The sequence below is a fragment of the Lissotriton vulgaris genome, chromosome 1_1 (assembly GCF_964263255.1).
Source record: "Lissotriton vulgaris chromosome 1_1, aLisVul1.2, whole genome shotgun sequence".
In the NCBI taxonomy this organism is placed as follows: domain Eukaryota; kingdom Metazoa; phylum Chordata; class Amphibia; order Caudata; family Salamandridae; genus Lissotriton; species Lissotriton vulgaris.
Window position 1 is genome coordinate 86838939 of NC_141685.1, and position 18881 is coordinate 86857819.

General features: G+C 46.8%; 1 protein-coding gene across 1 annotated transcript in view; it reads right to left on the minus strand.

Annotated features, from left to right (window-relative positions):
• Nucleotides 1-821: 821 nt before the first annotated feature.
• Nucleotides 822-18881, minus strand: part of LOC147737475 (uncharacterized) — a 93207-nt gene continuing 75147 nt past the window's right edge. Inside the window, exons 2-3 of the mRNA XM_086924172.1 lie at nucleotides 1162-2598; nucleotides 822-994 (exon numbers count right to left, since the gene is read on the minus strand). Coding sequence (XP_086780298.1) covers nucleotides 965-994; nucleotides 1162-2598 — 1467 coding nt within the window. The 3' untranslated portion in view covers nucleotides 822-964. The remainder of the gene's footprint in view (nucleotides 995-1161; nucleotides 2599-18881) is intronic.

The following is an 18881-nucleotide window of genomic DNA, read 5'->3' on the forward strand; positions in this document are numbered from 1 at the left end:
GTGGATCTTTGTAATATGAGGCTGTGTCCTATTGGAACAGAAGTCATTAGAACAATTTAGGGTGGGGCAAGAATGATTTGCATATGGTTGGCCTTGTCTTTAGTGGCACGGAGACTAGAGAATAATGTGGTGAGATGTTGCCGAGATTAATGACCAGTCCTTCCATCACTGTTAGTTTTTCTCAAAGATCAGCCCTCCGTGGCACAGAGACCTAAGACAAAGGGACTCCTGCTGCAGACCCCTGGTGAGGGTCATTATGGGTGCAAACAGTTTGATGTTGCAAGCATTCCTGATCCTAGCAGCGTGGCCTCAAAGTTCAGGATCGAATGGCCTTTGTGGGTCAGAGCTCTGCATATAAACACTCAGGGAGGAAAACACACTGAATGGAATGATGCCCCAAATAGTGGCTTAGGAATGATTTTAATTCAAGCATTTCCATCCCTCGCTGTGTGCTTTTCTCAGTAGACAGTTTGTAGAACAATCAATAGAGTGGAGTCTTTGTAGCTGCTTCATGTAAATGTTTTTTGATGCTGAAAGCTCCTCCTCAGTGTTTACAGTGAGCACCTTTTATTCTACCACATTGTCTCTCTTACGTAGAAAGGTTACATTTACAACTGAAGTTTTTGTCACATTGAGAGCACGGATCATTTTCTTTCTCATTGTGGGTTCTCTCTTGTTGAATGAAACTGAATCTCCAGCAGACGCTTCCCAGGCATTTAGAACAAAGACAAGGTTTTTACAGGTAAGTTCTCCCAAATTGAGTGAGACCAGATTCCAACTGAAACTTTTCCAGTATTCAGAGATCTAATAAGGTCTTTCCCCAGTATGAGTTCTTTCATGTCTAGTGAGATTCCTTTTCAGTCGGAAGCTTTTCTGGCATTCAGAGCACTGATACAGGTTATGCCCAGTGTGGGTACTTTCATGTGCAGTAAGGCTGGATTTCTGACTGAACCATTTCCAGCATTCAGAGCACTGATAAGGTTTTTGTCCAGTGTGAGTTCTTTCATGTAAAGTGAGAGTGGATTTGCAACTGAAGCTTTTACAGCATTCAGAGCACTGATAAGGTTTTTGTCCGGTGTGAGTTCTTTCATGAAAAGTGAGAGCGGATTTGCTACTGAAGCTTTTATAGCATTCAGAGCACTGATACGGTTTGAGGCCAGTATGGATTCTCTGATGTACAGTTAAAGCGGATTTGTGACAGAAACTTTTTTGGCATTCAGAGCACTGATATGGTTTATGCCCAGTGTGGGTTCTTGCATGTGTAGCGACACTAGATTTGCGAATGAAGCTTTTAGAGCATTCAGAGCACTGATACTGTTTGAGGCCAGTATGGATTCTCTGATGTACAGTTAAAGCGGATTTTTGACAGAAACTTTTTTGGCATTCAGAGCACTGATACGGTTTATGCCCAGTGTGGGTTCTCTCATGTAAAGTGAGATTGAATTTGCTACTGAAGCTTTTAAAGCATTCAGAGCACTGATATGGTTTGAGCCCAGTATGGATTCTCTGATGTACAGTAAAAGCGGATTTCTGAGAGAAACTTTTTGGGCATTCAGAGCACTGATACGGTTTATGCCCAGTGTGTGTTCTTTCATGTACAGTAAGGATGGATTCCTGACTGAAGCTTTTCCAGCATTCAGAGCACTGATAAGGTTTTTGTCCAGTGTGAGTTCTTTCATGTAAAGTGAGAGTGGATTTGCAACTGAAGCTTTTACAGCATTCAGAGCACTGATAAGGTTTTTGTCCGGTGTGAGTTCTTTCATGAAAAGTGAGAGCGGATTTGCTACTGAAGCTTTTACAGCATTCAGAGCACTGATACGGTTTGAGGCCAGTATGGATTCTCTGATGTACAGTTAAAGCGGATTTGTGACAGAAACTTTTTTGGCATTCAGAGCACTGATACGGTTTATGCCCAGTGTGGGTTCTTGCATGTCTAGCGACACTAGATTTGCGAATGAAGCTTTTAGAGCATTCAGAGCACTGATACTGTTTGAGGCCAGTATGGATTCTCTGATGTACAGTTAAAGCGGATTTGTGACAGAAACTTTTTTGGCATTCAGAGCACTGATACGGTTTATGCTCAGTGTGGGTTCTCTCATGTAAAGTGAGATTGAATTTGCTACTGAAGCTTTTAAAGCATTCAGAGCACTGATATGGTTTGAGCCCAGTATGGATTCTCTGATGTACAGTAAAAGCGGATTTCTGAGAGAAACTTTTTGGGCATTCAGAGCACTGATACGGTTTATGCCCAGTGTGTGTTCTTTCATGTACAGTAAGGATGGATTCCTGACTGAAGCTTTTCCAGCATTCAGAGCACTGATAAGGTTTGTCCCCCGTGTGAGTTCTCTCATGTCTAGTGCGAGTCTTTTTCAGTCTGAAGCTTTTGTGGCATTCAGAACATTGATACGGTTTGATGCCAGTATGGATACTCTGATGTTCAGTTAAACTGGATTTGTGATAGAAACTTATTTGGCATTCAGAACACTGATACAGTTTATACCCAGTGTGGGTTCTTTCATGTTCAGTAAGGCTGGATTTACGAGTAAAGCTTTTCAAGCATTCAGAGCACTGATAAGGTTTTTGGCCAGTGTGAGTTTCCTGATGTTGAATCAGACTGGCACTAAAACTGAAGCTTTTTTGGCACACGGAGCACTGATACTGTTTACGCCCGGTGTGGATTCTTTCATGTATCGTAAGGTTGGATTTGTGACTGAAGCCTTTCTGGCATTCGGGACACTGATAGGATTTTCGTCCAGCACTAGTTTTCTCATGTTTAGTGAGGTGGGATTGATGACTAAAGCTGTTCTCACATTCATTGCTCTTATTCAAGTTGTTTGTTTCTCCAAATTCGGTCTGTTCCTGAATACATGCCATCTTCAGACTAAATCTGATTCCAGAGTCTGTTTTTGTTTGTGTTACACTCAGCATTAACTTCTAAACTACACTGCAGAAGTTCTTCTTCACATTTGTATTTAACTAATTATAGTTTTTACCTGGAGATCATTTTCCTACCTTTGAAGGCACCTATCTAACTTGTCTTATTAACTTTCACTGAGGAGCCCCTTGTATTGATTAAGAGGCCTCTCAGGGATTCATTTTCTCCAAGTTATGCCCGGGTGAATTCTCTCTTGTTTAATTAGTCTTATTTAGTGATTCTAGTTTATCACCTTTGATTTAGGAGTTTTAAAAAAACTGATAAGGTCTTTGGGCTTTTGTGTTTGCCTGTTAGGTATGTTTGTTCATACAAGTAATGACAGCTGATTAGGGCATGCCAGGGTGGTTTATGAATTATTAATAGCGTAACACCGGCCCCTTTTATACTTGCTGTGCCAGTATATGCTTTTTTGCTCAGTGGCTAAGACATGTACATGATCCACTTTGGAAGTTACAGGACACTTTGAAACCACTCGGATCAACCCAAGAGACAGAGTTGGTGGGGGAAAATCTTCCTATATTGGAAATGATAATCCAGCATCTTTGCTGTAACGACATCTGAGAAAGTGTATTTAGAATGACTTTCTTTTAAATGATCTTTTTCTTCCTCTTGTCTCCAGGAGACAGAGACAAAAGCTTGCACTTGTAAACCGAGGATATTAGTCTTTTTGACCGTTCTGTCACATTACAACACGTCTACGGGTGCTGATCTGTTGGAGAGGGTTTGGGTCTCCAAAGCATTTCTCATAAACCATCAAACAGAATTTAAATCACTGACTTTTCTCAAGTGCACTGCGTGGGGATCAATTGTGGCCAATGTTCTCCTTAATCTCAGTTACGGACATTTGGTAAACATTTATGGCCATTTTACTTCAGGGATTTGGCTACTTTCACATTCACCAGATTCTTCTGCTCCAACATCCTCACTATTTCTGGCACGTAGAATGTGTTTCTTCTCAAGAGCTTGAGAATGTTTTAACTTTCCTTGAAATAATCCTTTTCGTTGTGTTTCACAAAATTTAAACCTTCTTTTTTCTGTTCATGCTTCAGTCACCTGTAGAAATGGAGTCAGATATTGTAATTGAACACAAAGAAAACATTCATGACTGTATACTTTGCACAAAGAAAGTATTGACAAAAACAAGATAGGAAATCAGTTGAGTAGCATTTCTGATAGTGGTGAAACAGCTCTGGACACTGTGTGGATCGGGAGCTTCGGATCACTGGAGCTCATGGATGTGAGAGCAAACGTACAAGTTGCACATATATTGTGACACCGATTCTCAGCCAACACTATCAATTTACAATTGTTGTGGCAAAGACTGGCATCACAAGATATTTGTAATTTTTTTAATGAATTATCAGCTGTTATTTACTCCAATGCCCACCTAGACTATTAATCTATTCCCTTTTCCAGTGATCTAGGAAGGGACATTTTGTTGAACGAAAGAATTGGCCTTGTTGCACTCAGTACTTTAAATGCCACTGTGGACTGATGCTGTGTCCAGTTAGCTCAGTGGAATTCACTATTTCAAATTGTGCAGATGATAAGGACTTACTTTGTGGCCCAGAACTCATCACACTCCTCTGACAGGACGCGGGTACTGCAACACCTGAACAAGAGAAAAAAACAGCACAACAGTAAAGGAAACCAAAAAGGGTCAAGAAAAGAAAAACACAAAACAGAGGAAAGAGAAAAAAGGCTATCTTCCACTCTCACTACAGGGGTCCAGCATAGGAAACTCTGAAGCAGATGCGTGTGAACCCATAAGTTACTTCTAAACCCAATGCCCCCAAGGTCAGTACCAGGCGCAGCTCCACCGGCCGCACCACCCTAAAGCAAGCCCTGTGTTCATGTGTGTCCACGCACATGTACTGTGTCTTTTGCTTGTAGTAGATAAGACACAAAAGGATAGTTTAGGGGGACGCAATGAGATGGAAGTCAGATCCAGAGATGAAAGATCCTGAAAGAACGGACATAGGGAGGATAGTATCATGTGGTCTGGAAGAGGAGACAAATGTGCCAATAGTTAAGGAGCTGCTGGGCAAAAATGACCTAAAAAGGAACTGGACTTGCACTACACCCCCCAACATGTTCCAAGAGTGGAATGTGGCTCCATCAGGTGATTATCAGAGGTTTGATAACAACAAGAATAGTGCACAGAGGGAGTCAAATATTGTAGTCGAAGAGACAGAAAAACAGATCAAGAAAGGGAATAGAGAAAGAAGAAACAGGGGAAAAAGAAACTTAGAGTTATAGGAATCCTTACCAGACAATTATTTTATTTTTTGTTCCTCCAAGGGTGGCAGCCACGCTGCACTGCCTGGTCATCCCAGCATACCTTGAAAGGAAGTAAAGAAATGGTTTTGCGTCAGACGACTATCAAACTTCATCACATTTTACAAATAACCGTCCTGAACTTACAAAACAAAAGAATCTCTTGTTCTCTGGAGGCCATTGTGAAGCAACTCTGGTTATGAATACATATTTTTTTTTTGGTTCAAGAACCATGATCCTTTGCTGGAAAAGGTCCTTGTGAATATAGAGTGCACCCACAGTCTCAGAGAACAAACCCTAACAACCCAGTCCACGTCTTCATAACCCCCATCTTTCCATTTACAGACCATGAAACTTGCAAATCAAAACAATCTGGTTTGCAAAGGTATGTTAATGTCCTTGTACATAATTCTACCCACCGTTCATAAATCAGTCTAAGCAGACTCAGATTTATACAAACCATGCTCTCGGAGCAACAGCAATTCAAGTTCAAGCTGATGCAGAGTTTGAATGCTAAGCAATGGAAGCAACAAGGCATCAATGTGTTGGCGCTTTTTATCAATACCTTATCTGAAGGGATGATGCGGAGGGTCAGTATAAATAAACCCTTCACGAGACAAAGCTTGGAACATTGAAATGTTTAGACCTCCATTGAAGACAACGGAGCAGCAGCAGCCTATACAACCTGATATAGACCCGCTGCTCTCAACATTACAATGTCCTAATACACAGCCTCTGCCTCTCTGAAATATAGGGATTAGACAGGAGAAGGCAGAAGATACAGCCTGCAGCAGGGCACACAGGAGCCCTCCCTTCCTTCCCCCGTATCTCGCAGTGTCACTGGTGTCTCGGAAGGTGGGGGTGTTATGCTCATCTCCTACATCTCCCGGCTCACCTGAATGATGAAAAGCAGTTTAGCCGAGCCCAGAGAGAACCGGGGGCTGACTTCAGCCTCCTTTCACAGCTATTGCTGTGAATGTTCAACTATTAACCACCGTGGTCCTGCATGCGGGTGTTAACTATTCAACATTACCACTTACAGCAGTTCGGAGTACCGGAGGTGTTTCAACCCCCTCGGTCTATGGGACACCGTTGTTTTTATTAATTAACACATTCTGCCCTCATAGGGCAAACAGTTTAATGACCTTATAGTCAGCCATAGCAGGCAATACTGCCCATGAAAGGACCGCTCCCTTGGTAAAGGCCCTTGCCTTTGAAGCTGCAACAAGCTACAAAGCTTAAGTAAACGTTTCATATAATTACTGAAGGCATAAACATGGTTACTCAGTCAGAGAAATAATTATCATAATATTTGCAGGCGGATCACATAAAAGTAACATCTAAAGTATATCAAAAGCCAGAATCAGAAATAACTCTTGATGTAAAGTCAATAGACAGACCACCACAACAAATGTGCGCTAAGAAATAAGAAAAAGTTTTTCTATAATATCAAATAGCAAACTGACATAGAATCTGCTTTTTAAAAATCAAGAAAAAGTTCTTAAGTCCAATATCAGTAAGAGGACTGACATGTAGTCTGCCTTTAGGAAAAGGATAAAATAAAACAATTCCAGCAAATATCCCAAAACAGTCATTTTATATGTTTTTAGACAGAGAGAACACATTATTGACATGGTTCATGATGAGGTAAAAATGACTATTCAGAAAAGGGGGTGGTGATGAACAAGGTGTCTGAATTAAGCAGACCACTCTTACCCAGTCCAAAGATCAGGGCTTGATCCATCACCGTTTTTCAGCTCACTGCACCAGCTCAGAACTTGGCTATATGCAAATTAGTCTGACCCTGGCCCAGTGCATCATGGGAACAGGGCAGACCAAACTACCAAGCCAATTCTTATACTGGGAAGGAAACAAGCTACCGGGGACCAGTTTCTGGCATTTCAGCCGGTTTCGGCCCGGCTTGCTTGAATCCTGATGGTGCAATGAGCTAGGGACTCACATCTGAGTATACCCTTCCACGCTTATGGTGGACAAAAATTATTCAGAAAAGGGGGTGGTGATGAACAAGGTGTCTGAATTAAGCAGACCACTCTTACCCAGTCCAAAGATCAGGGCTTGATCCATCACCGTTTTTCAGCTCACTGCACCATCCCAGCTCAGAACTTGGCTATATGCAAATTAGTCTGACCCTGGCCCAGTGCATCATGGGAACAGGGCAGACCAAACTACCGAGCCAATTCTTATACTGGGAAGGAAACAAGCTACCGGTTTCTGGCATTTCAGCCATCTTCGGCCCGGCTTGCTTGAATCCTGATGGTGCAATGAGCTAGGGACTCACATCTGAGTATACCCTTCCACGCTTATGGTGGACAAAAATTATTCAGAAAAGGGGGGGGTGATGAGCAAGGTGTCTGAATTAAGCAGACCACTCTTACCCAGTCCAAGGATCAGGGCTTGATCCATCACCGTTTTTCAGCTCACTGCACCATCCCAGCTCAGAACTCAGGATTCAAGCAAGTCGGGCCGAAGACGGCTGAAATGCCAGAAACCGGTCCCCGGTAGCTTGTCTCCTTTCTGGTGAAGAATTGGCTTGGTAGTTTAGTCTGCCCTGTTCCCATGATGCACTGGGCCAGGGACAGACTGATTTGCATATAGCCAGGTTCTGAGCTGGGATGGTGCAGTGAGATAAATAACGGTGATGAATCAAGCCCTGATCTTTGGATTGGGTAAGAGTGGTCTGCTTATTTCAGACACTCTGTTCATCACCATCCCCTTTTCCGAATCGTTTTTGGCCACTATAGGTGTGGCAGGGTATACTCAGACATGAGTCCCTTTCTCACTGCACCATCAGGATTCAAGCAAGCCGGGCCGAAGACGGCTGAAATGCCAGAAACCGGTCCCCGGTAGCTTGTCTCCTTTCTGGTGAACAATTGGCTTGGTAGTTTAGTCTGCCCTGTTCCCATGATGCACTGGGCCAGGGACAGACTGATTTGCATATAGCCAGGTTCTGAGCTGGGATGGTGCAGTGAGATAAATAACGGTGATGGATCAAGCCCTGATCTTTGGACTGGGTAAGAGTGGTCTGCTTATTTCAGACACTCTGTTCATCACCACCCCCTTTTCTGAATCGTTTTTGGCCACTATAGGTGTGGCAGGGTATACTCAGACATGAGTCCCTTTCTCACTGCACCATCAGGATTCAAGCAAGCCGGGCCGAAGATGGCTGAAATGCCAGAAACCGGTCCCCAGTAGCGTGTCTCCTTTCTGGTGAACAATTGGCTTGGTAGTTTAGTATGCCCTGTTCCCATGATGCACTGGGCCAGGGACAGACTGATTTGCATATAGCCAGGTTCTGAGCTGGGATGGTGCAGTGAGATAAATAACGGTGATGGATCAAGCCCTGATCTTTGGACTGGGTAAGAGTGGTCTGCTTATTTCAGACACTCTGTTCATCACCACCCCCTTTTCTGAATCGTTTTTGGCCACTATAGGTGTGGCAGGGTATACTCAGACATGAGTCCCTTTCTCACTGCACCATCAGGATTCAAGCAAGCTGGACCGAAGACGGCTGAAATGCCATAAACCGGTCCCCGGTAGCTTGTCTCCTTTCTGGTGAAGAATTGGCTTGGTAGTTTAGTCTGCCCTGTTCCCATGATGCACTGGGCCAGGGACAGACTGATTTGCATATAGCCAGGTTCTGAGCTGGGATGGTGCAGTGAGATAAATAACGGTGATGGATCAAGCCCTGATCTTTTGACTGGGTAAGAGTGGTCTGCTTATTTCAGACACTCTGTTCATCACCACCCCCTTTTCTGAATCGTTTTTGGCCACTATAGGTGTGGCAGGGTATACTCAGACATGAGTCCCTTTCTCACTGCACCATTAGGATTCAAGCAAGCCGGGCCGAAGACGGCTGAAATGCCAGAAACCGGTCCCCGGTAGCTTGTCTCCTTCCTGGTGAAGAATTGGCTTGGTAGTTTAGTCTGCCCTGTTCCCATGATGCACTGGGCCAGGGACAGACTGATTTGCATATAGCCAAGTTCTGAGCTGGGATGGTGCGGTGAGATAAATAACGGTGATGGATCAAGCCCTGATCTTTGGACTGGGTAAGAGTGGTCTGCTTATTTCAGACACTCTGTTCATCACCACCCCCTTTTCTGAATCGTTTTTGGCCACTATAGGTGTGGCAGGGTATACTCAGACATAAGTCCCTTTCTCACTGCACCATCAGGATTCAAGCAAGCCGGGCCGAAGACGGCTGAAATGCCAGAAACCGGTCCCCGGTAGCTTGTCTCCTTTCTGGTGAAGAATTGGCTTGGTAGTTTAGTCTGCCCTGTTCCCATGATGCACTGGGCCAGGGACAGACTGATTTGCATATAGCCAGGTTCTGAGCTGGGATGGTGCAGTGAGATAAATAACGGTGATGGATCAAGCCCTGATCTTTGGACTGGGTAAGAGTGGTCTGCTTATTTCAGACACTCTGTTCATCACCACCCCCTTTTCTGAATCGTTTTTGGCCACTATAGGTGTGGCAGGGTATACTCAGACATGAGTCCCTTTCTTACTGCACCATCAGGATTCAAGCAAGCCGGGCCGAAGACGGCTGAAATGCCAGAAACCGGTCCCCGGTAGCTTGTCTCCTTTCTGGTGAAGAATTGGCTTGGTAGTTTAGTCTGCCCTGTTTCCATGATGCACTGGGCCAGGGACAGACTGATTTGCATATAGCCAGGTTCTGAGCTGGGATGGTGCAGTGAGATAAATAACGGTGATGGATCAAGCCCTGATCTTTGGACTGGGTAAGAGTGGTCTGCTTATTTCAGACACTCTGTTCATCACCACCCCCTTTTCTGAATCGTTTTTGGCCACTATAGGTGTGGCAGGGTATACTCAGACATAAGTCCCTTTCTTACTGCACCATCAGGATTCAAGCAAGCCGGGCCGAAGACGGCTGAAATGCCAGAAACCGGTCCCCGGTAGCTTGTCTCCTTTCTGGTGAAGAATTGGCTTGGTAGTTTAGTCTGCCCTGTTCCCATGATGCACTGGGCCAGGGACAGACTGATTTGCATATAGCCAGGTTCTGAGCTGGGATGGTGCAGTGAGATAAATAACGGTGATGGATCAAGCCCTGATCTTTGGACTGGGTAAGAGTGGTCTGCTTATTTCAGACACTCTGTTCATCACTACCCCCTTTTCTGAATCGTTTTTGGCCACTATAGGTGTGGCAGGGTATACTCAGACATGAGTCCCTTTCTCACTGCACCATCAGGATTCAAGCAAGCCGGGCAGAAGACGGCTGAAATGCCAGAAACCGGTCCCTGGTAGCTTGTCTCCTTTCTGGTGAAGAATTGGCTTGGTAGTTTAGTCTGCCCTGTTCCCATGATGCACTGGGCCAGGGACAGACTGATTTGCATATAGCCAGGTTCTGAGCTGGGATGGTGCAGTGAGATAAATAACGGTGATGAATCAAGCCCTGATCTTTGGATTGGGTAAGAGTGGTCTGCTTATTTCAGACACTCTGTTCATCACCATCCCCTTTTCCGAATCGTTTTTGGCCACTATAGGTGTGGCAGGGTATACTCAGACATGAGTCCCTTTCTCACTGCACCATCAGGATTCAAGCAAGCCGGGCCGAAGATGGCTGAAATGCCAGAAACCGGTCCCCAGTAGCGTGTCTCCTTTCTGGTGAACAATTGGCTTGGTAGTTTAGTATGCCCTGTTCCCATGATGCACTGGGCCAGGGACAGACTGATTTGCATATAGCCAGGTTCTGAGCTGGGATGGTGCAGTGAGATAAATAACGGTGATGGATCAAGCCCTGATCTTTGGACTGGGTAAGAGTGGTCTGCTTATTTCAGACCACTCTGTTCATCACCACCCCCTTTTCTGAATCGTTTTTGGCCACTATAGGTGTGGCAGGGTATACTCAGACATGAGTCCCTTTCTCACTGCACCATCAGGATTCAAGCAAGCTGGACCGAAGACGGCTGAAATGCCAGAAACCGGTCCCCGGTAGCTTGTCTCCTTTCTGGTGAAGAATTGGCTTGGTAGTTTAGTCTGCCCTGTTCCCATGATGCACTGGGCCAGGGACAGACTGATTTGCATATAGCCAGGTTCTGAGCTGGGATGGTGCAGTGAGATAAATAACGGTGATGGATCAAGCCCTGATCTTTTGACTGGGTAAGAGTGGTCTGCTTATTTCAGACACTCTGTTCATCACCACCCCCTTTTCTGAATCGTTTTTGGCCACTATAGGTGTGGCAGGGTATACTCAGACATGAGTCCCTTTCTCACTGCACCATCAGGATTCAAGCAAGCCGGGCCGAAGACGGCTGAAATGCCAGAAACCGGTCCCCGGTAGCTTGTCTCCTTCCTGGTGAAGAATTGGCTTGGTAGTTTAGTCTGCCCTGTTCCCATGATGCACTGGGCCAGGGACAGACTGATTTGCATATAGCCAAGTTCTGAGCTGGGATGGTGCGGTGAGATAAATAACGGTGATGGATCAAGCCCTGATCTTTGGACTGGGTAAGAGTGGTCTGCTTATTTCAGACACTCTGTTCATCACCACCCCCTTTTCTGAATCGTTTTTGGCCACTATAGGTGTGGCAGGGTATACTCAGACATAAGTCCCTTTCTCACTGCACCATTAGGATTCAAGCAAGCCGGGCCGAAGACGGCTGAAATGCCAGAAACCGGTCCCCGGTAGCTTGTCTCCTTTCTGGTGAAGAATTGGCTTGGTAGTTTAGTCTGCCCTGTTCCCATGATGCACTGGGCCAGGGACAGACTGATTTGCATATAGCCAGGTTCTGAGCTGGGATGGTGCAGTGAGATAAATAACGGTGATGGATCAAGCCCTGATCTTTGGACTGGGTAAGAGTGGTCTGCTTATTTCAGACACTCTGTTCATCACCACCCCCTTTTCTGAATCGTTTTTGGCCACTATAGGTGTGGCAGGGTATACTCAGACATGAGTCCCTTTCTTACTGCACCATCAGGATTCAAGCAAGCCGGGCCGAAGACGGCTGAAATGCCAGAAACCGGTCCCCGGTAGCTTGTCTCCTTTCTGGTGAAGAATTGGCTTGGTAGTTTAGTCTGCCCTGTTTCCATGATGCACTGGGCCAGGGACAGACTGATTTGCATATAGCCAGGTTCTGAGCTGGGATGGTGCAGTGAGATAAATAACGGTGATGGATCAAGCCCTGATCTTTGGACTGGGTAAGAGTGGTCTGCTTATTTCAGACACTCTGTTCATCACCACCCCCTTTTCTGAATCGTTTTTGGCCACTATAGGTGTGGCAGGGTATACTCAGACATAAGTCCCTTTCTTACTGCACCATCAGGATTCAAGCAAGCCGGGCCGAAGACGGCTGAAATGCCAGAAACCGGTCCCCGGTAGCTTGTCTCCTTTCTGGTGAAGAATTGGCTTGGTAGTTTAGTCTGCCCTGTTCCCATGATGCACTGGGCCAGGGACAGACTGATTTGCATATAGCCAGGTTCTGAGCTGGGATGGTGCAGTGAGATAAATAACGGTGATGGATCAAGCCCTGATCTTTGGACTGGGTAAGAGTGGTCTGCTTATTTCAGACACTCTGTTCATCACTACCCCCTTTTCTGAATCGTTTTTGGCCACTATAGGTGTGGCAGGGTATACTCAGACATGAGTCCCTTTCTCACTGCTCCATCAGGATTCAAGCAAGCCGGGCAGAAGACGGCTGAAATGCCAGAAACCGGTCCCCGGTAGCTTGTCTCCTTTCTGGTGAAGAATTGGCTTGGTAGTTTAGTCTGCCCTGTTCCCATGATGCACTGGGCCAGGGACAGACTGATTTGCATATAGCCAGGTTCTGAGCTGGGATGGTGCAGTGAGATAAATAACGGTGATGAATCAAGCCCTGATCTTTGGATTGGGTAAGAGTGGTCTGCTTATTTCAGACACTCTGTTCATCACCATCCCCTTTTCCGAATCGTTTTTGGCCACTATAGGTGTGGCAGGGTATACTCAGACATGAGTCCCTTTCTCACTGCACCATCAGGATTCAAGCAAGCCGGGCCGAAGACGGCTGAAATGCCAGAAACCGGTCCCCGGTAGCTTGTCTCCTTTCTGGTGAAGAATTGGCTTGGTAGTTTAGTCTGCCCTGTTCCCATGATGCACTGGGCCAGGGACAGACTGATTTGCATATAGCCAGGTTCTGAGGTGGGATGGTGCAGTGAGATAAATAACGGTGATGGATCAAGCCCTGATCTTTGGACTGGGTAAGAGTGGTCTGCTTATTTCAGACACTCTTGTCATCACCACCCCCTTTTCTGAATCGTTTTTGGCCACTATAGGTGTGGCAGGGTATACTCAGACATGAGTCCCTTTCTCACTGCACCATCAGGATTCAAGCAAGCCGGGCCGAAGACGGCTGAAATGCCAGAAACCGGTCCCCGGTAGCTTGTCTCCTTTCTGGTGAAGAATTGGCTTGGTAGTTTAGTCTGCCCTGTTCCCATGATGCACTGGGCCAGGGACAGACTGATTTGCATATAGCCAGGTTCTGAGCTGGGATGGTGCAGTGAGATAAATAACAGTGATGGATCAAGCCCTGATCTTTGGACTGGGTAAGAGTGGTCTGCTTATTTCAGACACTCTGTTCATCACCACCCCCTTTTCTGAATCGTTTTTGGCCACTATAGGTGTGGCAGGGTATACTCAGACATGAGTCCCTTTCTCACTGCACCATCAGGATTCAAGCAAGCCGGGCCGAAGACGGCTGAAATGCCAGAAGCCGGTCCCCGGTAGCTTGTCTCCTTTCTGGTGAAGAATTGGCTTGGTAGTTTAGTCTGCCCTGTTCCCATGATGCACTGGGCCAGGGACAGACTGATTTGCATATAGCCAGGTTCTGAGCTGGGATGGTGCAGTGAGATAAATAACGGTGATGGATCAAGCCCTGATCTTTGGACTGGGTAAGAGTGGTCTGCTTATTTCAGACACTCTGTTCATCACCACCCCCTTTTCTGAATCGTTTTTGGCCACTATAGGTGTGGCAGGGTATACTCAGACATGAGTCCCTTTCTCACGGCACCATCAGGATTCAAGCAAGCCGGGCCGAAGACGGTTGAAATGCCAGAAACCAGTCCCCGGTAGCTTGTCTCCTTTCTGGTGAAGAATTGGCTTGGTAGTTTAGTCTGCCCTGTTCCCATGATGCACTGGGCCAGGGACAGACTGATTTGCATATAGCCAGGTTCTGAGCTGGGATGGTGCAGTGAGATAAATAAGGGTGATGGATCAAGCCCTGATCTTTGGACTGGGTAAGAGTGGTCTGCTTATTTCAGACACTCTGTTCATCACCACCCCCTTTTCTGAATCGTTTTTGGCCACTATAGGTGTGGCAGGGTATACTCAGACATGAGTCCCTTTCTCACTGCACCATCAGGATTCAAGCAAGCTGGACCGAAGACGGCTGAAATGCCAGAAACCGGTCCCCGGTAGCTTGTCTCCTTTCTGGTGAAGAATTGGCTTGGTAGTTTAGTCTGCCCTGTTCCCATGATGCACTGGGCCAGGGACAGACTGATTTGCATATAGCCAGGTTCTGAGCTGGGATGGTGCAGTGAGATAAATAACGGTGATGGATCAAGCCCTGATCTTTTGACTGGGTAAGAGTGGTCTGCTTATTTCAGACACTCTGTTCATCACCACCCCCTTTTCTGAATCGTTTTTGGCCACTATAGGTGTGGCAGGGTATACTCAGACATGAGTCCCTTTCTCACTGCACCATCAGGATTCAAGCAAGCCGGGCCGAAGACGGCTGAAATGCCAGAAACCGGTCCTCGGTAGCCTGTCTCCTTCCTGGTGAAGAATTGGCTTGGTAGTTTAGTCTGCCCTGTTCCCATGATGCACTGGGCCAGGGACAGACTGATTTGCATATAGCCAGGTTCTGAGCTGGGATGGTGCGGTGAGATAAATAACGGTGATGGATCAAGCCCTGATCTTTGGACTGGGTAAGAGTGGTCTGCTTATTTCGGACACTCTGTTCATCACCACCCCCTTTTCTGAATCGTTTTTGGCCACTATAGGTGTGGCAGGGTATACTCAGACATGAGTCCCTTTCTTACTGCACCATCAGGATTCAAGCAAGCCGGGCCGAAGACGGCTGAAATGCCAGAAACCGGTCCCCGGTAGCTTGTCTCCTTTCTGGTGAAGAATTGGCTTGGTAGTTTAGTCTGCCCTGTTTCCATGATGCACTGGGCCAGGGACAGACTGATTTGCATATAGCCAGGTTCTGAGCTGGGATGGTGCAGTGAGATAAATAACGGTGATAGATCAAGCCCTGATCTTTGGACTGGGTAAGAGTGGTCTGCTTATTTCAGACACTCTGTTCATCACCACCCCCTTTTCTGAATCGTTTTTGGCCACTATAGGTGTGGCAGGGTATACTCAGACATAAGTCCCTTTCTTACTGCACCATCAGGATTCAAGCAAGCCGGGCCGAAGACGGCTGAAATGCCAGAAACCGGTCCCCGGTAGCTTGTCTCCTTTCTGGTGAAGAATTGGCTTGGTAGTTTAGTCTGCCCTGTTCCCATGATGCACTGGGCCAGGGACAGACTGATTTGCATATAGCCAGGTTCTGAGCTGGGATGGTGCAGTGAGATAAATAACGGTGATGGATCAAGCCCTGATCTTTGGACTGGGTAAGAGTGGTCTGCTTATTTCAGACACTCTGTTCATCACTACCCCCTTTTCTGAATCGTTTTTGGCCACTATAGGTGTGGCAGGGTATACTCAGACATGAGTCCCTTTCTCACTGCACCATCAGGATTCAAGCAAGCCGGGCAGAAGACGGCTGAAATGCCAGAAACCGGTCCCCGGTAGCTTGTCTCCTTTCTGGTGAAGAATTGGCTTGGTAGTTTAGTCTGCCCTGTTCCCATGATGCACTGGGCCAGGGACAGACTGATTTGCATATAGCCAGGTTCTGAGCTGGGATGGTGCAGTGAGATAAATAACGGTGATGAATCAAGCCCTGATCTTTGGATTGGGTAAGAGTGGTCTGCTTATTTCAGACACTCTGTTCATCACCATCCCCTTTTCCGAATCGTTTTTGGCCACTATAGGTGTGGCAGGGTATACTCAGACATGAGTCCCTTTCTCACTGCACCATCAGGATTCAAGCAAGCCGGGCCGAAGACGGCTGAAATGCCAGAAACCGGTCCCCGGTAGCTTGTCTCCTTTCTGGTGAAGAATTGGCTTGGTAGTTTAGTCTGCCCTGTTCCCATGATGCACTGGGCCAGGGACAGACTGATTTGCATATAGCCAGGTTCTGAGGTGGGATGGTGCAGTGAGATAAATAACGGTGATGGATCAAGCCCTGATCTTTGGACTGGGTAAGAGTGGTCTGCTTATTTCAGACACTCTTGTCATCACCACCCCCTTTTCTGAATCGTTTTTGGCCACTATAGGTGTGGCAGGGTATACTCAGACATGAGTCCCTTTCTCACTGCACCATCAGGATTCAAGCAAGCCGGGCCGAAGACGGCTGAAATGCCAGAAACTGGTCCCCGGTAGCTTGTCTCCTTTCTGGTGAAGAATTGGCTTGGTAGTTTAGTCTGCCCTGTTCCCATGATGCACTGGGCCAGGGACAGACTGATTTGCATATAGCCAGGTTCTGAGCTGGGATGGTGCAGTGAGATAAATAACAGTGATGGATCAAGCCCTGATCTTTGGACTGGGTAAGAGTGGTCTGCTTATTTCAGACACTCTGTTCATCACCACCCCCTTTTCTGAATCATTTTTGGCCACTATAGGTGTGGCAGGGTATACTCAGACATGAGTCCCTTTCTCACTGCACCATCAGGATTCAAGCAAGCCGGGCCGAAGACGGCTGAAATGCCAGAAGCCGGTCCCCGGTAGCTTGTCTCCTTTCTGGTGAAGAATTGGCTTGGTAGTTTAGTCTGCCCTGTTCCCATGATGCACTGGGCCAGGGACAGACTGATTTGCATATAGCCAGGTTCTGAGCTGGGATGGTGCAGTGAGATAAATAACGGTGATGGATCAAGCCCTGATCTTTGGACTGGGTAAGAGTGGTCTGCTTATTTCAGACACTCTGTTCATCACCACCCCCTTTTCTGAATCGTTTTTGGCCACTATAGGTGTGGCAGGGTATACTCAGACATGAGTCCCTTTCTCACGGCACCATCAGGATTCAAGCAAGCCGGGCCGAAGACGGTTGAAATGCCAGAAACCAGTCCCCGGTAGCTTGTCTCCTTTCTGGTGAAGAATTGGCTTGGTAGTTTAGTCTGCCCTGTTCCCATGATGCACTGGGCCAGGGACAGACTGATTTGCATATAGCCAGGTTCTGAGCTGGGATGGTGCAGTGAGATAAATAAGGGTGATGGATCAAGCCCTGATCTTTGGACTGGGTAAGAGTGGTCTGCTTATTTCAGACACTCTGTTCATCACCACCCCCTTTTCTGAATCGTTTTTGGCCACTATAGGTGTGGCAGGGTATACTCAGACATGAGTCCCTTTCTCACTGCACCATCAGGATTCAAGCAAGCTGGACCGAAGACGGCTGAAATGCCAGAAACCGGTCCCCGGTAGCTTGTCTCCTTTCTGGTGAAGAATTGGCTTGGTAGTTTAGTCTGCCCTGTTCCCATGATGCACTGGGCCAGGGACAGACTGATTTGCATATAGCCAGGTTCTGAGCTGGGATGGTGCAGTGAGATAAATAACGGTGATGGATCAAGCCCTGATCTTTTGACTGGGTAAGAGTGGTCTGCTTATTTCAGACACTCTGTTCATCACCACCCCCTTTTCTGAATCGTTTTTGGCCACTATAGGTGTGGCAGGGTATACTCAGACATGAGTCCCTTTCTCACTGCACCATCAGGATTCAAGCAAGCCGGGCCGAAGACGGCTGAAATGCCAGAAACCGGTCCTCGGTAGCTTGTCTCCTTCCTGGTGAAGAATTGGCTTGGTAGTTTAGTCTGCCCTGTTCCCATGATGCACTGGGCCAGGGACAGACTGATTTGCATATAGCCAGGTTCTGAGCTGGGATGGTGCGGTGAGATAAATAACGGTGATGGATCAAGCCCTGATCTTTGGACTGGGTAAGAGTGGTCTGCTTATTTCGGACACTCTGTTCATCACCACCCCCTTTTCTGAATCGTTTTTGGCCACTATAGGTGTGGCAGGGTATACTCAGACATAAGTCCCTTTCTCACTGCACCATCAGGATTCAAGCAAGCCGGGCCGAAGACGGCTGAAATGCCAGAAACCGGTCCCCGGTAGCTTGTCTCCTTTCTGGTGAAGAATTGGCTTGGTAGTTTAGTCTGCCCTGTTCCCATGATGCACTGGGCCAGGGACAGACTGATTTGCATATAGCCAGGTTCTGAGCTGGGATGGTGCAGTGAGATAAATAACGGTGATGGATCAAGCCCTGATCTTTGGACTGGGTAAGAGTGGTCTGCTTATTTCAGACACTCTGTTCATCACCACCCCCTTTTCTGAATCGTTTTTGGCCACTATAGGTGTGGCAGGGTATACTCAGACATGAGTCCCTTTCTTACTGCACCATCAGGATTCAAGCAAGCCGGGCCGAAGACGGCTGAAATGCCAGAAACCGGTCCCCGGTAGCTTGTCTCCTTTCTGGTGAAGAATTGGCTTGGTAGTTTAGTCTGCCCTGTTTCCATGATGCACTGGGCCAGGGACAGACTGATTTGCATATAGCCAGGTTCTGAG